The sequence below is a fragment of the Eublepharis macularius genome, chromosome 10 (genome assembly GCF_028583425.1).
Source record: "Eublepharis macularius isolate TG4126 chromosome 10, MPM_Emac_v1.0, whole genome shotgun sequence".
NCBI lineage: Eukaryota > Metazoa > Chordata > Lepidosauria > Squamata > Eublepharidae > Eublepharis > Eublepharis macularius.
In genome coordinates, this window is record NC_072799.1 from 96,411,999 (window position 1) to 96,434,838 (window position 22,840).

At 46.2% G+C, this 22,840-nt stretch overlaps 1 protein-coding gene across 1 annotated transcript in view; it reads right to left on the reverse strand.

Annotated features, from left to right (window-relative positions):
• The window catches only part of FAM114A1 (family with sequence similarity 114 member A1), a 73,850-nt gene that overhangs the window by 35,339 nt on the left and 15,671 nt on the right, over positions 1-22,840 (reverse strand). Inside the window, exons 7-8 of the mRNA XM_054990678.1 lie at positions 9,068-9,202; positions 2,159-2,311 (exon numbers count right to left, since the gene is read on the reverse strand). Of these exons, the coding sequence (XP_054846653.1) occupies positions 2,159-2,311; positions 9,068-9,202 (288 nt within the window). The remainder of the gene's footprint in view (positions 1-2,158; positions 2,312-9,067; positions 9,203-22,840) is intronic.

Consider the following 22,840-nt stretch of genomic DNA (forward strand, 5'->3'; position numbering starts at 1 on the left):
TCTGAACCACACACCTTTGGTCATGTTAAGCATCCTCTTCAGGATCGGAAACACGACCGGTCTGGCTGCTTCCAAGTGAAGGACCCTGAAGACCCGCTCCGAAGAGGTTGGAGCAGAGCAGTTCACCTCGACTTCCAAAGGTCTCATCATGTGAACTAACTGCTCAGGGTACAAGCAGAGATACTAACTTGGCAAAACGGCAGAGTCCTCAATAAGGAATTCTGGTGGAGAAGGTTCCAGTGCAAAATCTGAATTGACGTTGGAGTCATCGTCAGACTGTGCGACAAGGTTCCACGTCGGTTTCGGAGCAGCGTCATCTCTGGAGCCAGGGTAGAAACTGATGCAGACTTTCCCCCCCACTTTGATTCTGCGTGAACTGATACACAGGGGTCCTCATCATGGGAAGGTGGGTACATGTCCAGTGAGCCTTCATATCCATATGCATCACGATAAGGGGAACCATATGGAGAGTAATGGAACCGACAGCATCTTTGATGATGAGCCGGTTCCAGGTGATTTCCCATCTCCTGGGCACGGAGCAGGGGTCACTGGGTGTGTGTGGGGGAGGGGAGGTGGTTGTGGATTTCTTGCATTGTGCAGGGGGTTGGACTGGGTGACCCGAGAGGTCCCTTCTAACCCTATGATTCTATGACTGTTATTGTCAGATGGAACCAAGGGACCTCTCTGCCTCTCCTCAGGCTGTATTGGAGGGGGTAGCAATAGGGAAATGGTTGTAGATGATTTGATGACTTCAGGAATGTCACCCTCTGACAGAGATGGAGTCAAAGCAGAGTGACGCCTGGGAGTTGGAGATGGGATTCCTGGAACCTTGGGTGGACGCGTTGAAACTGAAGGGGTCAGGCTCAAAGGAGAGGATTTCTTCTTCTTGTGTGGCTTCGATGTCGAGGGTTTATTGACATGCTTTGACTTAAGCTTAGCCTTTTTCACAGGTGGCTCTGACTGGCACTGAGGTGGAACCGAGGAAGACACACCTGGAACCGGCTGATCCTTCTGAGCCGGGTCAGGTGCTGAATATCCTGATGAAACTGAGGAGGCTCGTTCTGGGAGCTGCAGTTCTTGACCTGCGGCACTGTGACCTGAGTTGGTAGAGCCCTTCAGGGTGCGCTTTGGGTGTGAATTGTCTGCAGACGGCACACTGCTAGGCGTCATGGCCTTTGCCCAGATAGAAGAAGCATCTGTCATGCCCATTCGATTGGGCCCTCTTTGTCTCACAATGAGAACATTTCTTGAAGAGGATCCATGGAACCGAAGGCCCTAACTTGTGTAAAGCAAGATGGATCCGAAGGGCAGAGATGAGAGACGTCCTTCTTCAGCGGTGGCAAAAGAAGAACTGAGGGAGGGAGCCGCTCGTCCTGCCTTTTAAAGCCGCACCTGGGGGGAAAGCGCATGAAAAGGCTAGGTGAGCGCCTCCTGCTTCCAGGAGGTCTAGAACTTCTGTGGCTGGCCTGGGAACGCAGTAAGTGCACGAAAGGAACAGATGTTAAAAGGAATCCTGAAGATCCCACTGACAAAGCTGATGCAAAACGTGTCGGGGTTACTTCCTATTAAAGAATTCTTCCTTTTGCACCTTCTTCCTTTTGCCTTGGTGCAGCCCCTCTTCTTTCTCATTGGACCGTACCGAAGGCATGATGAGGAAAAGAAGGGCCTTTCCTCCCCTGCACATGCCAGCCAGCTTGTTCTCTTCCCAAGCTGCAGTGGTGAGCTCGGGAGAAAAGGAAGCCGGCAGGAAAGAAAGGGTTTATCCTCCACCATCCCCCCCCCGAACAGGTCGGAAGGGGAGCGACAGCAGCAATTCTCTTTGTTATGCAGAACACGACCCTGCGACTGTTGCTGCCGCTCCTCTGAAACAAGCCTGGTTTTTGACTGAACACCCCTCCTGACTTCCAGCAGCCAATCAGACACTCTGCTGGGGAAGAGCCCTCCTGCCCCTTCCCACTTCGTAAAACCACTTGGCAGGAGCCAGAAAGGAGCAGAACACAAAGTCACATGAAATGAATGAATGGAAATCCTTGGCGCATCTATCGTATAAGGGTGATTCCTAGAGACAGGATTTCTACCTTACAGGGAACAATTCTCAAAAAAATATGTTCCAGTGAACATCCTTGTTATCTTGATTTATGCAGTCGATATACTGTACCTTGGCTTCACTTTCATTAGACAGAATTTCCAGAGCTTCCAGATGAGACAGACCTTGAAACTCATCAAAAAGCAGCCCGTAGTGTGCTGTCCTTCCCAATGAGACTTGCTGGGCTAGTCTCTGTTTCTCTTTCTCTTTAGCTTCTCGCAAGAGCTGCAGAAAGACAGAGCATGGTTGCGGTTTTATTGGCTGCACAACAGATTTTGACAGGTTTTATAACCATGAGACTCGGTTTCTCTAGGCAATAATAACAAAATCGGGGGGAGGGCAGCTCATGCCAGCAGATGTGAAAATGCTTCATCTTTTTTTGCTAAAATATTCCTAGTAACACATTTTAAGCTACATTGTCTGTATGGTTTTCCCCCATAGTGGTGGTGACTATACAGCTGGCTTGTCTGCAAAGTTCCTTGTACCTTCAGATACAACATTAGGCAAACATCATATAACGTCATGCCATTCATGCCATTCATGCATCTGATCTGTTCACTGTATTGATACACTGTGTGCTGTCATGCCATGCTCATACAATGTAGCCACTATAATCATGCCATCCTGGGCCTGCCTGAAAACGAAAGTACTCATGCTGATTGCTCAGAGAAAGTAGCCAGCCCGCTATCTCTGAAAGTATGCTTGTTGACCTTGCAGCTGTACTGTAACTCTTCACAAGGGAAAGAGGGAGTTTTGATTCCTTGTAATCTTCTCTGTCCAGACAAAGCTATTATGTTCTCATGGAACTTTTTAGGATTTTTGCGCCTAAATGCTAACTGCTCAGAGGGAGGGGGGAATTGTGCTCCATATATCAATAGTGCATATGCTTGTATAACCATTCCTGCCAACTTACTCATCTATGGATGTACCCATGAACTTAATGGCTCTCTGAATAAAAACCTTTTCAACCAATGCACTGGAGTGCTTGCTGTGAGGGGTTTGCCGTCCCTAGAACTGACATAAATATACATTACAATCTTACACAGTTTCTCCAGTCTAAGCCCATCAGCCTATTGATTTCAATGGGCTTAGACTAGAGTAACCTTGCATAGGACTGCACTGTTCAGTTCTATTTACAAAGAGAAAAAATAAAGATGTTTATAATGCATGAGAATGTGTATGTATTTTCACTTTGTCCCATTAATTTCAATGATGTTCGGGCAGGAGGCCTTCTTGGAAGACTATTCTCCTTTATGGTGTAAAAAGGAGGGTTGCAACTACCTGTAACTGTTGTTCATTGAGTGTTCTTCTGTGTAGGCACACATGGGAACTGTGCACATGCAGGCCTGCTGCAGATGTATCAAAGCTCCAAAAGGCCCAAGAGGCTTGCCCAGCCTTTTAGCGTGCTTTTTGAGTTGGCAGATCCCTCTCTCAGTTCACTAAGCCGCCAGCAAAGAGAGATTAGTATATTTAAAGAGCACACAGTGGGGGAAGGAGGGACGGATGTGTGCCTGCACAGAAGAGCACTCAATGAACAACAGTTACAGGTAGGTGCAACCCTGTTGTCCGGGGCCACCCCACGCCTGCCCCAGAGTCTGGCAAACCGAACTATCAGAGAGGACATAAAACCTAACAGTTTTTTTAAATTTCCCTAGCGCTTTGATGTCTGAAAAGCCCACCGAGTTATAAATTTCTTGGTGGGAAAAACTCAAGCTATTGTGGAGTCCAGTACTGCTCCAATAAATGTTACCCTCTGTTGTAGAACCAACGAGGATTTCTCCAAAACGACCCTCAGACCCAATTGTTGGAGGGTGACTGTACTAATGGGGTGTGATGAGAGACAAACTCTTTGGACTGGCTGACGATAAGCCAGTCGGAAATACAGCGCAACCTTGAGGTGGCCGACCACTACTGCCATAATTTTGATAGATATTAGGAAATTATGTTTTCAAATTGTATATACTCATATGTTTCATGTTTTAATAGTTGTAAAATGTGCACTTAAATTTTTACGGTAAATGTACTGGCTAAGTGCTGTAATAAAGAATACTTCTACTTCTACACTACTGTCATAACCTTGGTGAACACCTGAGGGGCAGAGGAGAAGCTGAAAGGATGGACCTTGTATTGGTATCTTTCGGAACTGCATTGAAAACAGAAAATTTCTGTAACAAACATATATTGGGACGTGAAACATATATTGGGGCATTGTTTAAGACCACTGTAACGAACCAAGTGTGGTTTTTTAAGAGGGGTAAAACATCTTTTAACAACAACATTCTGAACTTTCTTGGAACAGTAAATTTGTTTACAAAACAGAGCTCTAAGATGGGGAGGGAGCCCCCTGACATTTCGTCCACCATAAGATAGTGGGAATAAACCCCACCGGAACTGGAGAATGGAACCAGTTCTATTACTTGTTTCAGCAATAGGCTGTGTAGCTCCTTCACCAAAATTGCTTGAGGCAGGAAGGGGTTCGTCTGGGGAGAAATGTTCAGAGAAATGGATTTGAACTCCAGAGAGTAACCTTTCTGAACTACTGACAGTGTCCAGAGCTCTCAGGTAATTTTCTCCACTGCAGGAAAGGGCAGGGATTGACTGACAGAGGGAAAAAACGACTTGGCATCAAAAACTCTGTTTGGTGGAGCCCGACTGCTCTCTGGGAGAATTAGAACCATCCTTAGACTGTGACAGTAATATCTCCATCAAGGTTGGTCGGATGGAACCATAGAAACAGCATGTTGCTGGTTCTGAGGAAAAAGCTGGTTTGGTTAAGACGGAAACCAATTGTATCGGGGGTTGTAATAAGGATAAGGTCTAGAAGGGAACCAGTATTTGTATGGAATGACCGGGGAAATCCCTAATGACCTAGCAGTCACCTTATCACCCTTTATTTCCTTAAATGCATTGTCAGTGGTTGACAAAAAATATTTCCCCCGAAGGGTAGAGCTTCGACCCTTAACCTCTTGTGTGGGGCTAACGCGGTGGATCTCAGCCACGCATGCCTCTGAATCACAACGGCAGAGGCCGTCGCTCGTGCAGAGCAATCCCCAATGTGTCTCGCGATGAGAATTTGTTACTTTGAAAGCTGGAGGCCTTTTCCTTGGAGATGCTGTTTCTCATCAAGGACAAGAAACAACTGGTACTGGCCATAATGGCTTCATAATTGCCAATACAGAAATGTTGGGCTGAGGAGCCCCCCAAATATCAAGCTTCCTACCCTCTTATCTGTGGCGGCAGAATGATCAGCACCCTGTGGAAGACCCTCGCTTCGCTGGGTTTCTGTAACGATGGAATTAGCAGGAGGGTGGTTGAAGAGGAACCCATCCTCATCTGGAAGAACCTCGAAGGGTGGATCCAAAGAGGTCGGTGGACATACGTGACTCCTGAGGACCTCCAGACGACTCTCAGTGTCAGCTGGATCTGAAGAAGCCGCTTCCTGCTGCGCAGGCCACACTAGGGAAGTGGCCCCCACTGCCCACTTGACCTCCAGGGCTTTGCACTCTGCTGTTGCGTAGTGCTTCTCTGGTGGTTGCAGCTTTCTACTCAGGAACTGAATGGGGACTTTGTGACCTCTGAAGGGTCACTTGCTGTCGAGGTTCCACAGGGTGGTACTTCTTGTCAGGGTGAGCTGGAGATTGCAGAAGGCATCCTTTCATACTGGGGTTCATTGGATCTGGTCAGGCATCCCCTTCCCAAGGCAAGCTGTTTGTGTCATGGCCTTGTTCATGGAGTCGGGCATGAAACGGCTGTAATAACCCAGTAAGCCCAGGAGGCATACGTCTTGTTTCTTGGAGGTTAGCTGGGGGGGGGGGCATCTGTCAGGGATGCCACCTTTTGGGGCAAAGCAGCCTGTCCCCCACCATGAAGTCCAGGTTCTAGAGTTCTTGGAACCCAATCCAGCTTTTCATGGGGTTGGTCTTCAGCCCCACTAGGCGTAATGCCATCAGGACTGCTGCCAGGTGTTGCAAGTGGGATGCCCAGTCTGGGCTGAACACAATAATGTCATCAATGTATGCCAGTGCAAAGGAGTGGCATCCCATCAAGACCTGGCCCCACCAGCAGCTGGAAGGTTGTGGCTGCCCCATGGAGTCCAAAGGGCACCTTCCAGAACTAGAAGAGCCCTTGAGGGTCATGAAAACAGTCTCCTCCTGTTCTTCCGGCCAGACAATCACCTATCAGTACCGCTTCTTCAAGTTTTTTTAAAAATTTTTTATTGGTGAGTACATAGTTATTACATACATTCCCCATCATACCTAATTTATTTCAACCCCCACCCTTCCCCCCCGCTCCTTATAGACTTCCAACAGCTTTCCAACCCTTAACCTATCTTATTACTTAACTTATTTTCCATTAAATTCTTCTAAATCATATATGTATTATATCTCTTACTCTAAACATATTCAAATTCTCTTATATATACTCTATCAAATCCACTAATATATCCATTCTCTACATCACTATTTAAACTGTATATTTTTGATAAAGTCTCTTAATAGTAATACTAGCTTAGGTTAATTAATAGCTAAATTTTCCCATTAGTGGTAAAGTTACTTCTCTCTTCTATTTAAGAAATCACAAATTAATAGTTCTCAAACTGCCACAGTCCTCCTTTCACATCCCATTTTTTTCTAGATATTGTTTCAATTTCCCCCAGTCTGCAATATATTCTCCTGGATCAAGGTCTTTGAGTTTTCTTGTCATTTTATCCATCTCAGCCATGTACAGCAATTTGTAAATCCAATCTTCTGTATTGGTATTTCTTGTACTTTCCATTTCTGCGCATATAAAAGTAGTACCGCTTCTTCAAGTTGAAAGCCTACAGGGAGTGAATCCAGAGGAGTTAGCCGTGTTAGTCTGCAGTAGCAAAATAGCAAAGAGTCCAGTAGCACCTTAAAGACTAACCAACTTTATTGTAGCATAAGCTTTCGAGAACCACAGCTCTCTTCATCAGATGAATGGAGGGTATGAAGAAACTGACCAGAGATATATAGGTGGTGAGGGGAGGGGGGGAGAGGGTGCTAGGAGTAAGGGTCATGTAAATGTAAATAAGTTCATGAAGGAGGTGGAATGCACAATCCAGGCTGGGTGTGACCCCTCTCCTCCATGGCAGAATCTAAATAGAATAACTAAAGGCAGTTGCAAATTTTTTTTGAAATACTTCCAAGTGCCCCGATGACAATGGGGACTACTGCTGCATTCTTCTTCCATAGTCGGGTGGTTTCTATCGCCAGATCTGTATATTTAATCATTTTTTCTTGTTCTTTTTCTTCGACTCTGGCATCCCCCGGAATTGCAATGTCTATTATCCAAACTTTTCGATTTTCCACAACTGTTATGTCTGGTGTATTGTGTTCAAGGTGTTAATCAGTTTGTATTCTAAAATCCCACAATATCTTGACTTGTTCATTCTCTAGCACCTTTTCTACCTGATGTTCCTATGAATTCTTTGATACTGGCAGATTATACTTTTTGCTCAACGACCAGTGAATCAGCTTTGCAACTCTGTCATGTCTAGCTTTGTAGTCCATCTGTGCAATTTTGCTGCATTCAGAGATAAGGTGGGACACAGTTTCATCTTTTTCCTGGCAAAGTCGACATTTTGGATTTTCACTGATTTTCTGAATTTTGGCTTTCATAACATTCATTTGCAATACTTGTTCTTGTGCTGCGAAGATCAGACCTTCAGTTTCTTTCTTGATTGTACCCATCTTCAACCATGCCCAAGTTAGGCTGTTGTCACTTTTTTCCTTCAATATTTTTTAGATGTTGCCCCTGTAAGGGTTTGTTCTTCCAGCCATTTAATCTATTCTCAAACTATTTCTTCTTGTATTCAGCCTTTGTTTCAGTTATTTTAAATATGTTCTCTGTTTTCACATTAATTTTTCTGTACTTCTACTGATGTAATCATTCAGCCCTCTTTTTTCTTCTTCCACCACCTGATATACTTGTAGCAGTCCTCTTCCACCAATGTTTCATGGTAAATATAGCCTGTCAACATCACTTTTTGGGTGTAAAGATGATGCATGTTCATTATTTTTTTGTGGTTTTTTGATCCAATTTTTCTAAGTCGCTTTGTGTCCAATCTATTGCTCCTGACCAAAGAAGAAGGGTTCCTCCGAACTTGATAGGCAAAACAGAAAGGCCCCTCGGAGGAGAAGAGCAATTAGAAAACCGAATTACTGGAAAATTCCTATTTTATTACTATAAAGTGCTACTTGTGCTGAAAGTGCTATATAGTGTATCACACAATCTATAAATATGAAGAATCTACCTCAAGTAACATTGCAATCATTAAATAGAAGAGGTCATAGAATCGTATATCAAACACCATTGGTAAGTAATAAATCCCAGTACAATCAAGTACAAAGGTTAACTCTTCCTTCTTTTTTAAGTGTAAGAAGATGCTTCCGTGGTCAAGTGGTTGCAGAAGGACCGACTGCTTCTTCCTTCTTGCATAGATGTACAACTCAGTCATACAAAAGTGTGCAACACTTTTTCACAGGCTCATTATAACCACGACAATATAACAAGCAGTATCACAAGTTATTCACCATCTGGTGTAGTCATTCAACGGTAATTAGCCATCGTGGTTGTAATGGTTATAATGAGCCTGTGAAAAAGTGTTGCATACGAAACGGGAAATATATTGCTGGTACACGCCCGTCGGCTCCGCCCAAATATTGAACGCATCAAATATGCAACAATAATCTTTACTGACTGAGTTATACATCTCAGGAAGCAGGAGTTTTTTGAGGTGGTGTATTTTGTATGTTTTTAATCTTCATTCATCCATTTATTAGGCTTCTAGCCTGCCCTCCCCACATGCAGGCTCAGAGCGGGTTACAGCAAATACAAATACATTTTAAAATCACAATAAAAACAACACCATGATTATCACAGAACACAGTTGCCAAGACTGGAATTGTAAGCTGCCTTGAGCCACAATAAACAAGCCATTTTCTACATCTTAATTATCACCTGAGACAAGGAAACCGTTCTTTCCATCAGAGTTTTGGTCTTCTTAAATCCAGGATCGCTTTCTGCCAGGACATTCATGGTTTTCTTGCCAATGAATTCCAAAGCACCAAGTCCACCAGTTAAGACACTCTTGCCCTGCAAAAGATGAAAACAACACTCTGAACTAGCATCACAACTAGGGATGGGCATAAACCAGAATACGAACCAAAGTTTGTCACAAACGGGACTGGTTCATGAACCAGTAGTTCGTCAGACTGCATTTCTGATGAACCATGACAAACTGCTATGATTTTTTAGGCAGTTTGTTTGGTTCGTTTTTTGGCCTGTCACTGCAGACAGCCTGGCACCAACCAATCTATTTCACAGGCAACAGTGGGGCGGTCTTCTGCAAGCCTTCTGCAGCCCTGGGAGCACCAATAGCAGTCCTCCAAAGCTTGATAGGCAGCTCTGGCTGCCAACCAGAGAGCTCCCATTCTGCTCTGTGAGAGCAGAAGGATGTATAACCCCCAGATCTCAGGCAAGTGGTTTCAGTTTCCAGCAGGCAGGCAGAGAGGGAAGAACTGTGGTTGGGTTTTGAGGCACAGAGAGAGGCATTTGAACCTTGTGCTTGAGATTTTGGGCGTCAGGGCTCTGAAACACCTGCTTCTCTGCCACTGCCAGGCTCCGGGGCCAAGCCTAGTGAGTTTCTCAGCTGAGGGCTCTTCTATAGAGCACCCCAGTCTCTGTGCCACTGCCAGGCTCCGGGGCCAAGCCTCGAGGATTCCTTGCCTGAGGGCCAACACAGTGCTGCTTAACAACCACAATGCCCATTAGCACCATGAGAGTTAGCTTGTGGGGCAAGGATGGTCGTGGGGGGAAGACCCAAACCGATCCTTCCAGCCCACTGGTGCCCAGCACTAGTGGGGAGGTCTCAGAGGCAGAGCCTCTTCTTCCAGATCCACTTTTGGGGATCAAGGAGGAGGCAGAAGGCTCCAGGAGAAGAGCAGCTGCTAAAACATTTTCAGGAGGAGGAGGGATCTCAGGGTACATCGGGGGGTCATGGAGAAACATCCAGCTCCTCCACATCCCAATCACTTGAGGCTGCCCCTGCCTGCAGTCCACCCCTCACTCAGTCCTCCCAGCCCAGCCACACACAATGGCAGTTAAGCCTCCATACCCACCAACTCCCAGTCCCCGTTTAAGGCCCACACTTTGGCAGCACTTCCTAACCCTCCACAATGACCGCTGTGTGGTGCATTGTCCGGCCTGTGATGCCCAGGTGCTTAGGGGCTCAGACCCCAACCACCTGTAGCCCACCACCTTCCACAGGCATCTACAGAGGCACTACCCGAGTCTGTTCCCTCTGGAGCAACGAGAACCATCCAGAGGGGGGACAAAGAAGGCTTGTGAGCAGGGAGAAGGGGGAGGGGAACGGGAGTCCACCCCAAGGAGGAAGACTCACACCAAGGGTGCTGGGGATGGGAGAGGAATGTCCAGGCAGGCTCCCCTTCAGGAGGTTGTTCCCTCGGGGTTGGTGGTACTGCCAAACAAAAGAAATAGGAGGAGGGTTCAGGAGGTGAGCGCTCGTGTGGTGGCTGAGATGATTACCCTGGATGGAGTACCTTTGTCCATTGTGGAGGGTGTGGGCTTTTGCTTGGTGCTGAGTCATTTCGCCCTCTGATATACTATGCCCTCGTGGTGGACAATTGGCCGGTGAGTCTTGTCCTCCATCTACAACTGTGTGGCAGAGCTGGTCAAGAATGAGTTGTCCAGAGACAAAAGCAGACCGCGGACTTCACAGTGGACCTGTGGAGCAGCTATCAGCACAGATACCTCACCTCACTGCCCACTGGTGGCAACTGGAGGACCTCCAAGCCACCAGGGAAAAATCAGGGCCCTGGTAGGAGGGGACAGCCCTGCCACCAGGCTACAGAGCAGTTCTGCTCCAGGAGTGGGGGATAGATGAGGACCACATGGGGAAGAACATTGCCGCCACAATCAAGTCTGGACTGAGGGAATGGGTGCCTATAGGTAATGTCACCCATGGCTCCATGGTCATGGACGCTGGTAAAAACATGGTGGCAGCCCTGAATGCCGCATCCCTTGAGAGCATTGTCTGCCTGGCACACAAGATGAACCTGGTCATGAGGGATGGTCTTGGGCTGGGTAGCACCATCAAGCCCACCTGGGATTGGGGAACGTTGGCCACACATGCCTTGTTGGACAGCTCCCGGCGTCTGGCTGCCCACTTTCCCTGCAGTATTAAATCTTTCAGCAAGCTGTATGAGAGGCAGGAAAGGGGGGGGGGGTTCTGAGCACTAGCTCCTCCAGGACATGCCCACCTGTTGGAACTCTACCTATGTAATGATAGCTCATCTGGTGGAGCAAAGAAACGTGCAGGATATCATGTTCTTTGTGCCCATTTTGCAGGGGGTAGAGGAGCTCTGCATTAGCTCCACAGACTGGCTAGCCCTCTCTCAAACGGTCCGTGTCCGGAAGCCTTTTCAGGACACCACCAATCTCTTCTTCTCCTAAACAGCCAGCCTGGGACAAGCCATCCCCTTGATCCGTGGGCTAGATTGGGCGCTGGCCAAAGAGCTAAAGCAGGGGGAAGCTCTTCTCTCCAGGGTCGGGGACTTGGTGAGGAGGTTGCAGGCAGGCATGGCCACCCGGTTGCATCCTCTCTGCCAAGAGGGGGTGTACAGACTGGCCTGCATCTGCGACCCCCGTATAAAGGGCAGCATTGCCTTGGGCAATGCTGAGCTCCAGCGATGGAAGCAGGACCTCCGCAGAGAGGTCCAGAGATTTTGGGTGAAGTGATGTGGCTGGAGAGAAGAGGGCATGGAAGAGGGGTTGTTGGTGGAGGAGGCGGCGGCGGTGGAGGAAGTGGGTGAGCCCAGGGCTCCAGGCTGTGAGACCTCACCCAACAAGGACCCCCACACTGGTCCTTGGTGATGAGTTGCGAGGTTGGTGGCATCAGGGAGGCCAGGCGTGCCCTTGCAGAGGACTCAGCGGAGGTGATGGTGCGAGAGTACCTTGCTAAGCCTCCTGACTCCAATCCTCTGGAATACTGGACACATAAAGCTGCCATCTGGCTGGACCTGTCGTCTGTGGCCATGAACCTCCTCTCCTGCCTTCCATCAGTGTACAGAGCAAGCAGGTCTTCTCCCACCTGGGAGACCTCCTCCATGCCTGCTGCTCACACCTGCACTCAGCCCTAGTGGATCAATTGGCCTTCATAAAGATCTTCCTCTTAGCTCAACACCTACCTCATGGACGGGCATCCATCTATACAACCCCCACCTCATCAAAAATCCATTCACACAAGCAAGCTCGTTTGACTGCTGCAGCCATGGTTTCCCCAGCTACAGCAACAATGTCCCGAAGGAGGAGGCAGGCAGGTCCCATGAGGAAGGGACAGCCACCCCCAGAATCCATGTCCCTTATGTGGAGGTGTGTGGGTGACCCCCTCCCAGACACTGGGGGGAAGGGGGAGGGCCACCCCAGGAGCCCGTCACCCCACGCAGCCGACCTCCCAGGTCACGTCCGAGGACCAGTTGGCATCTTGCTGGATTGGGTTCTTGGGGGCTGAGGTACTGGGAGCTGCCAATGCAAGTCAACTGGCATTCATGGCTCCCATTGTATCTAATGGACTTTTCCTTGGGGCACCTGCTTTGGGGGCCTATAACTCAGACATCTGAAATCCAATCTTCACCAAACCTGGACGGTGGCTGGAGGAGAGTCTATTGAAGACTCCCTGTGAGTCTGACTGTTAAGAGGGACGTTCTATGGCCTCTGGAAGTGATGGACCACTAACCAAATAAACCAGTTCATGAACCGGGCAAGTTTGTGTAAGTTCGTGGTTCGTGAAACGCGACGAGCCACGAACTGCCATTTTCCTGGTTTGTGCCCATCTCTAATCACAATCTCAAATACTTTTACAGGAAAGTAAGTACTCATTTGATTCTCAATTAGTTGTAATAGATAAGTAATAGATAAATAAGTGCACAGTATTACCTCTGGGCCACAAAAAAGTGAAGCACAAATAAAGGATGGGGGATACACTTCTGGGTAGTGGTGTATGCGAAAGAGATCTTGGAGTAAGAGTGGACTGTAAACTAAATATGAGCAGTCAGTGTGATGCGGTGGCAAAAAAGGCAAACTCAGTCTTGGGTTGTATCAAAAGGGCCATTGCATCAAAATCACAGGAGGTCATAGTCCCTCTCTATACTGCCTTGGTCAGGCCATACCTGGAGTGCTGTGTGCAGTTCTGGAGGCCTCCAAAAAGGATGTGGACAAAATCGAGAGGGTGCAGAAGAGAGCAACAAGAATGATCAGGGGTCTGGCGACTGAGCCCTACGAGGAAAGGCTGAGGGCCTTGGAAATGTTTCGTTTGGAGAAAAGGAGATTGAAGGGGGACATGATTGCTCTCTTTAAATATTTGAAAGGCTGTCATTTGGAGGAGGGCAAGGAGCTGTTCCAGTTGGCAGCAGAGGATAGGACCTGAAGCAATGGGCTTAAATTACATGCACAAAGGTACCGGCTGGATATTAGGAAAAACTTTTTCACGGTCAGAGTAGTTCAGAGGTGGAATCAGCCGCCTAGGGAGGTGGTGAGCTCCCCCTCACTGGCAGTTTTCAAGAAGAGGCTGGATGAGTCTTTGTCAGGGATGCTTTAGGCTCCTCCTGCATTGGGCAGGGGGTTGGACTAGAAGGTCTTCCAACTCTGGGATTCTGTGATCTCTCTGTTGCACGCACTGCAACAGTCTATGGTGAGGAAAAACTTATTTTTAACACACTTTATTCAGTATCTCTTCAGCTGACACTTGCAAGAGTTTGCAAATGGAAAGAGAGACAGCGTTACTTTTGAACCTGGCTCATTGGCACAGCATTAAACAAATGATCTGATCATAAACAATCACAGCTGGTGTGGAAGAAATTTGTGAGCGGGCAGTGGCTTTGTACAGTAATAAACGGCTTGCATTGCCCTTAGGTTGTGGCTGCTGAGGCCAGGATGGTAAATCACTAGCCTTGTATATATATATGATGTCAAAAGGTGCTATAAAAAGCATCTGGATTGCTCTCAGACCTGACCGCTTCATTGCTGCTCATAGGCTTTGGGAGTTCATGAATTTTTGGGCGAGCCTAAAGTATTCCTAACACACAGCCAGTCATAACAGAGCTCCGGCATCAGTCGCTTTGCATGAAAGAACCAGATCATCCCGACGCTGCCGTGTGCCAAAGTTGACCAGAAGGTAGGTCTGAATTGATGTGAAAAGGATTGCTTTAGCGGGAGCTGAATTTTCGCTCCAAAGCCCACAGTTGTCGCCAACCATAAACCTCATGTGGTCATAATAAGAAGATACTACTTCTAGAAATACTAATTCTTATTGCTGTGCAATATTTATTTATTTATTTATTTAGCTTCTTATTTATACCCCACTATTCTTCTCAGTAAGGACCTGAAGTGACTTACATGATGCCCCCCATGCCTCCATTTTTTCCCTCACAACAACCCTGTAAGATAGCTTAGGTGTCGAGTTTGTGACTGGCTCAAGGTCATTCAGCAAACTTGTATGACAGAGTGTGGATTCGAACCTGGGTCTCCCGGATCCTAGTCTGACACTCTAGCCACTACTCCACACTGTCTCTCGCTCACATATTGCTGTCTACCTCCATCTTGCAAAATATGAGGAAATCCTTGGAGCAACTGGATTTTTTATTAAAAGGCCATCTTGAACATCAGTATCGTATGACAGGTTTCCATTGTACAAGAAAAAACTCCGCCACTTCTTCAACAGATATTGGCTGTCACAGTCTTTTGTTACAGAACCTAACAAGAACACTGCCTTAGATTAGAACGAGATTAACTATCAAAGGTAAAAGTTTTCATTTTATGGATTTTTTCTCCCAAATTAAGGTCCCTTAGGTGTGCTGGTCCCAGTCTGTTTAGGGCTTTATAGCTCAAAACCAGCACCTTGAACCGAATCCGGAATTCCACGGGGAGCCAGTGGAGCTGCTGCAGAATTGGTGTAGTACGTCTCCTATAAGGAACACCCGTCAAAACACGCGCAGCAGCATTCTGGACCCGCTGCAGTCTCCGGATCAAACCCAAGGGCAACCCTGCGTAGAGCGAGTTACAGTAATCCAACCTGGAGGTGACCGTTGCATGGATCACTGTTGTTAGGTCCTGGGCTGAGAGAGAGGGGGCTAGCCGCCGGGCCTGCCGAAGATGGAAAAAAGCATCCCGGGAAACAGTTGCAATCTGGGCCTCCATAGATAAGGAGGGATCCAGGATCATGCCCAAACTCCTGACCGATGGTACAGGCACAAGTGGTGCCCCCCCCAAAGGCTGGGAGATGGATCCCCTCCTCCGACCGCCCACGGCCCAAGTACAGGACCTCCGTCTTCGCGGGATTCAACTTCAGCCTGCTCTGTGCCACCCATCCAGACACGGCCTCCAAAGCTCTCAACAGGGCATCAGGGGCAGAGGCAGGTCGATCGCCCATCAGCAGATACAACTGGGTGTCATCCGCATATTGATGACAACCCAGTCCAAACCTCCACACCAGCTGGGCGAGGGGGCGCATATAAAGACTGAACAACAGGGGAGGGAGTATCGCCCCCTGAGGGACACCACACACCAAAGGCTGGCGTGTGGACAACCCCTCCCCCAGCGCCACCCTCTGTCCCCGACCGTGGAGACAATTCAATGTAAAGAGATGTGTCTTCTGGATTCCTCTGTTTGTGAACTACTACAGGGTAGGTAGCAGAAGTCAGTCCCATTTCACAAATCTTCCTCATGGTAGTCACAAGAAAGACAATCCAATCCAATATTTTACTGCAGTAAGTCATATTGACGCTCAAAGTCGCTCATACAGAGACTCCAGTAGGACGTGATGACCATTTGCTCCCAGTGTGTTCTGGCTGTGTGTGTTTTTGGAAATGATTCATTGGAAACACACACTCTTAAATCAATTGTATAAACTCTTTATTGTGATGACTAATGGTTTAATTTTACTGTCCTAGTAAGTTGATCGTGGCACATTTTTTGGTTTCCTGATGCTTTCTGTGATTCTCTTTCTTGCTTTTGGAATTGAATCTCCAGACGTTGATCAAAGCTACATTGTCTCTCCAAAAGTGGGAGGATTCAGGCAGCCGTGCCCTCAAGTCCAGTCCATTTTTCTAATCTTTGCAACATATCACACTTCAGAGCAATTTCAACAGCGGTTTAGTTTGCTGCTCAGTCTCTTTCCTTCTCTCCGTATAAGCCAGCCAGGATTTGGCTAGATAGTCATGAAAGATTCTCATAGGCCTACCTAAGGTGTTCACTCTAAAGCTTCTTGAAGAAAACTTCATTTTTTCAAGACTACTTCTTTAAATTTCCTGAGTATATGCCCCCTTTAATTAGAGTTACTTATAGTATTCTCTACTGCACTAGAGAAGGTAGAAAACATTCCACATGAACCTGAAGGAGACAAAGACAACAGTATGTTGTCCAGAGCAGTTTCTTATATAATGAAATATTTTGCATATAATGTACTTAACTTGATTTTATTTCTGCTTGCTAATATGGTTTTATTTTTAAAAATTTGTTATTGTGAGTTTAAGTGCAGGCTTCAGAGGAAAGAAAGAGGGCTGGATGGGTAAATGGAGCCTACTGTGATGGAACGGTAGCTGTACCCTACGGGTGGAGTGAAAACAAGGTTGCAGCTACCTGTAACTGTTGTTCATCGCGTGTTCTTCCATGCCCACGCACATGGGAACTGCACATGCGCTGGCCAGCTGCAGATGTATCAAAGCTCCAAAAGGCACGAGACGCTCGCCCGGCCTTTTTGCCTGCTTTTCTGAGTGGGTACGGCTATAAAAGGTAGGGCGAGCAGATCCCTCCCTCAGTTCACTAAGCCACCAGTGAAGAAGGAGAAATTAGCATATTTAAAGAGCACAGAGTGGGGAGGGGGAAAGAGGGAGGGATGCGTGCCTGCACAGAACAACACTTGATGAACATCAGTTAAGTGCAACCCTGTTTTCATCGTAGTGTCTTCTGTGCAGTCCCACATGGAAGAGTACCGAGCTAATTTATCCAGGAGGCAGGTGTCTTGCTCATGATCAAGAAAGACTCTTCAGGATTGCTTTGCTGACTGCAGCATCCCTTCTGGAGTCTACGTCAATTGCATTATGTCTAATAAAAGTGGACGGCATCGACCAGGTGGCCAGTCCACAAGTGGAACACCCAAACTAAATGCTGATGAAGTAGATTGGGCTCTACTAGAGTGTGCCCTAACGTTCAAAGGGCAGGGTTGTTTGGATTGTTTATAACCCTCTTTAATGAACCATACCAACCAGTTGGAGATGGTTTGAGCAGTGGCCTTTTGTCCTCTTTAGCTCCCCTGAAGGAGACAAATAGGTTAGAGTCCTTTCTGAAAGCAAGAGTCCTGTCCAGGTAAAAACAGTGCACGTTTGACATCCAATGTGTGTAGGAGTCTGTCAGACTCCAAAAACGGCAAAGGACAAAACACTGGCAGAGTGATGTGCCAGCTGAGGTGAAAAGCAGAGACTACCTTAGGAAGGAACTAGAGGCTGGGTGTTAGACCTACGACCAAAGCCTATAAATGTTGATATATCTTTGCTATATGCTGTTCTGTAGTCATGTTGCTTTGAGCTGACCTCTGTGTACAACGCAGCACAGCAAGCAACCTTTGTTCTGGAAATGGGCTATGCCACACTGTTGACAAACGTTATTGACAGAAGACTCAGCAAGAAAAGTTGCTGTAACCTGGCAGAGAACCACGGTCACAGTGGAGTGGAAATGTGAAGTGGCTTGAATTTGCTTTGGTGGGTGGCCCGGAAGAACCTTGATCACTTAAAACCTCCAAATGGAGTTAATGATTCTTGAAAAATAGACTTTTACTGTACTGAGAGACCCCAAATAATGGCTGAAGGGATTCGATTGAGAGGAAAATGAGGACACTTTTAACAGTTTGCTTTTCCCTCTCTGCAATTTTTAAGATTCATATTTATTAAAGTTGCATACTCAATACAATCTATTCTACTGGAAATCCCCAGTTTGTTTGCTGACACACGTACACAGGGAAAGAAGTGTAATAGCAAAAGGGTCATTTATTATTGTTAGGAAAGCCCCAACATTATAGAGAGTATCTCTTTCTGATAGAAACAGTTAAAGGTCCTCTCTTTAAACAAAGTAAAGTTCTTTAGTCCCAACCCATAATAGAGAGAGCCTTGTTCCTTTTTACAGGTTGCTAAACTTCACTTAGAGTTAAGGAAATCAGTTAGTTATGTAGTCATGTTCATTAATACAAGTTATAAGTATTACCATACATATACATACACATACACATACACATACACATATACATATACATATACATATACGTACAGTAATCATATATCCATATAAAGGTATATTCATACTTAGTCATATAAGCTGCCAAGATAGTGATTATATAAGTAAATGGAGTCATGATGAGTTATTCACACAGTCACATCTAAAGTAGGGACGGATGGTGCAATGGATATTGCAAAGGAATACATAGTTGACTTAAGGCACACATGGGAACTGCACATGTGCTGGCCAGCTGCAGATGTATCAACCCAGAGAATTTATGCTGATGTATCTGAGATGAGTTGTCATAATTTGGACACCAACAGCAAATTCTGAAACTGGTTAAAGTGACCCAGTTATTTTGCAGATTTTTGCAAAGTATGGGACTTTTTCTGCCAAAGATGAGATAGAATCCAAGAGATCTGATTGGTTGAGAGAGGTGGGCAGATGTGCCCAAAAGAGTATAAAGATGGACGTGAGAAGCATGATGGAGGTAAGAAGAGGGAAGTAAGGAAACTACTTTCCTCTCCACTTCATCTCTATTTCGCAGGTACACTGTCCAGAAGGAAAAGGTGAAACTCTCTCTCTTCAGTACAGACCTCTTGGATTGGTGAGATACCTTGCTATGCTATGATAATATTGCTACATGTATTGCTGCTATGCTATGACAATACATATCTTAGGTACTGCTACATTGCTTCTGCTGGCCTTTTATTAATAGAAATAAACTGAGTCCTAGATTTCTACTCTATGTAATTCACATTTTCCACATGTTACAATCTGGCTTCTTAGAGATCTGTATTATGATTTTTTGAAGAGGCTTGATCTGAATAAATTTTATAACCTTATGAATTGGCTGTTTGGTTTCTTTCCTTCTTGAAGGTATCTTCCCAGACCAAACTAGTAAAAGATCCTCTCTTGCAGGCAAGGCTTAACTTGATCATAGAATGGAAAGACTCTGGGTTATTGATGATTATTAATTGGATTAAAAATGGGACAATTCTGGATAAATCTATAGTGGAAGAAAGATTCGGAATTAGGATATCTTGTTTTAGCTATCTTCAGTGGAAACATCTGTTCACCAAGCTGATCAGGTCCAAGGATTTGCTTTGGCCCCTAATTCTTTTTGAGGAAATGATTTGGAGTGGGAATGATGGTAAACAGGGTACGATTTCAACCCTCTACAAATTATTACGGGTGAAACATAAAGACCCTCTGCCATACCAAAAAAAATGGTCTGATTCTTTAAAATGGGTTTTCTCGGAATCTGATTGGAAACAGATATGGAACTCCCCTTCCAATAAATCTAGTCGTTGGAATATTAAACTCCAATTTTACAAGCTGTTGCCCAATTGGTATTTAACGCCACATAAATTGAATCGGATGAATAGGTCATTGAGCCCTCTGTGCTGGAGATCTTGTAAGCAGAAAGGTGCGACCCTACATATGTGGTGGGAATGCCGTCTCATTCAGGAATTTTGGAGAGTGGTTCACAAAGAGATATCCAACATGGTGGGTCTTTCGTTGCCATACTCCCCAGAATTTCTCCTATTGGATTTTTGGCATGACCCTTTGCTAGATAGGAATACTAGATCTCTTGTTTTGAAGTTGGTTGCCTCTGCTCATTTGGTTATCGCTACAAATTGGAAATCCCTCTTAGGCCCATTGCTAAAAAAATGATATCAGAAAATCTGGGAGCAATATTTGATGGGTAGGATTCTGCATAATTCATTTTTTGGGAACTTGCGTATGGTAGTCCCAGATGGCAAGGTTGTCGAAGAAGGGTTAAAACCATGGTCAACTGCCCAAAAAGAGAAATGTTTCCACTTCCTAGAGTATGGCTTTCATGTGGAAGGTTTCCTGGCTTGCAAAAGTATGTTCCTGACTGGGGAAGAGAATTCTACACCGGGGGGATGACTTTCCCTTGTCTGCTCAAGAGCAGTACTGGGGGCACCTCTTGCTGAGTGGAGCAGCAAAGAGGTCTATGTTGGGAACCCCCCAACATAAGAATACGGGGTAAAGGAAATCCATGGGAATAGTAGTTCTGATCTTTGGACCAACTCAGGGCATCTGCCAGAGTGGTGTCTTCTCCAGCAATATGGATAGCCATAAGGGAGACCTGATGTTGAATAGCCCATTCCCAAATCAGGGAGGACTCTTGGGAGAGGAACTGAGAAAATGTGCCCCAATGCTTGTTCAGATAATGCATGGCAGTTGTGTTGTCCATGCAGATATGAACAATCCTGTCCCTGAAAAGGTGCAAGAAGGCTTTCAGAGCAAACCATAGAGCCCCCAGTTCCAGAAGGCTAATGTCTCCTTGATTGTCTCCGGAGTAAGCCCCCTAACCCAACAGAGAGGCATCTGTGTAGATGGAGAGATGAATGGGGGTGGAACTGAATGGGGTCCCCACCATTAGGATCCGTTCGTCATTCCACCAAGTTTCAATCCTCGGAACTGAGAACCGCTTGTACAGGTTCTGGTACTGTAGATGGAAAACCCAGACAAACCAATTTTGCGATGGCCAGAGCTGAAGTCTGGCAAACAGAACTATCAATGTATTGTCGAAGGCTTTCACGGCCGGAGAACGATGGCTGTTGTGGGTTTTCCGGGCTGTGTTGCCGTGGTCTTGGCATTGTAGTTCCTGACGTTTCGCCAGCAGCTGTGGCTGGCATCTTCAGTGGTGTAGCACCAAAAGACGGAGATCTCTCAGTGTCACAGTGTGGAAAAGATGTAGGTCATTTGTATCTACTCAGGAGGGGTGGGGTTGAGCTGAGTCATCCTGTAAGAGTTTCCCAGGGTGTGGAATGCTAATGGCGGGAGGCTTCACTGTATCCTGAGGAGGTTCTTTTGCATATGGATTGGTACTTGATGTGCTAATCTTCTCTGCAGGGCTATTGTCGGGGATAGAATGTTTTGTTAGCCTGGTGTTTTTCAGAACTGGAAACCATGCTCTGTTCATTCTTAAGGTTTCTTCTTTCCTGTTGAAGTTTTGCTTATGCTTGTGAATTTCAATGGCTTCCCTGTGCAGTCTGACAAAGTAGTTGGAAATGTTGTCCAGTATTTTGGTGTCCTGGAATAAGATACTGTGCCCTGTTTGAGTTAGGCTATGTTCAGCCACTGCTGATTTTTCAGGTTGTCCAAGTCTGCAGTGTCTTTCATGTTCTTTTATTCTTGTCTGGATGCTACGCTTTGCGGTCCCGATGTAAACTTGTCCACAGCTGCAGGGTATACGGTATACTCCTGCAGAGGTGAGGGGGTCTCTACTGTCTTTTGCTGATCGTAGCATCTGTTGTATTTTTCGGGTGGGTCTGAATACTGCTTGAAGGTTATGCTTTTTCATAAGCTTTCCCATCTGATCAGTAATTCCTTTGATATATGGCAAAAACACTTTTCCTGTAGGAGACTGTTTTTCCTTGGTTGTTAAGTAAAGTTGGTTAGTCTTAAAGGTTCTACTGGACTCTTTTCTATTTTGACAGGAGACTGACTCTCTGCACTGGCTCATGATAAGCCAGTTGTCCAGATAGGGAAATACAGTGCAACCCCTCTTCCTGAGATGGCCGACCACTACTGCCATAACCCTGGCGAATACATGAGGGGCAGAGGAGACTCCAAAAGAAGGACTTTGTACTGGTATCTTTCAGAACCGCATTGGAACTGAAGGTACTTTCTGTAAGAAGCATGTATTGGGATGTGGAATTATGTGTCCTTTAGATCCCCAGTAACGAACCAACAGTGTTTTCCCAAAAGAGGCAAAACATCTTTTAATGACAACATTCTGAACTTTTTCTGAACCAGGAACCAGAGGATGTCACCGCTCTATCCTCTGGTTTCAGTAGTAGGCTCTGCACTTCCTTCACCAAAAGTGCTTGAGGCAGGGTGGGAGGGGAGAGTTTGGACTGCAGAGGAACATTCAGGGGAATGGATTCGAACTCTAGGGAATAACCTTCTCGAACTATTGACAGTACCCAGAGTTCTTGAGTAATTTTCTCTCATGCACATAGGGGCAGGGATTGACCAACCGGGAGGGGAAAAGACAGCTTGGCACCAAAAACTGTTTGGTCACGCCCAGTTGTTCTCTTGGGGAACTGGAACCCTCCTTAGACTTATGACGGTAATATCTCCGTCTGGGCTGATTGAAAGGAACTGTAGATGGAGCCTGATGCTGGTTTCGAGATAGGTGTTGGTTGGGTTGAGACAGGAACCGATTGTACCTGGAGTTGTAATGAGGATAGGGTCTAGGATGGAACTGGTGCTTGTATGGAATGACCGGGGTAATCCCTAAGGACCTAGCAGTCACCTTATCATCCTTGATTTTCTTAAGTGCATTGTCAGTAGTAGACCAGAAAAGATCATTTCCCTCGAAGAGTAGATCTTCAACCCTTAACCTATGATGTGGGGCTAAGGAGGCGGTTCTAAGCCACGCATGTCTCCGAATCACAATGACTGAGGCCA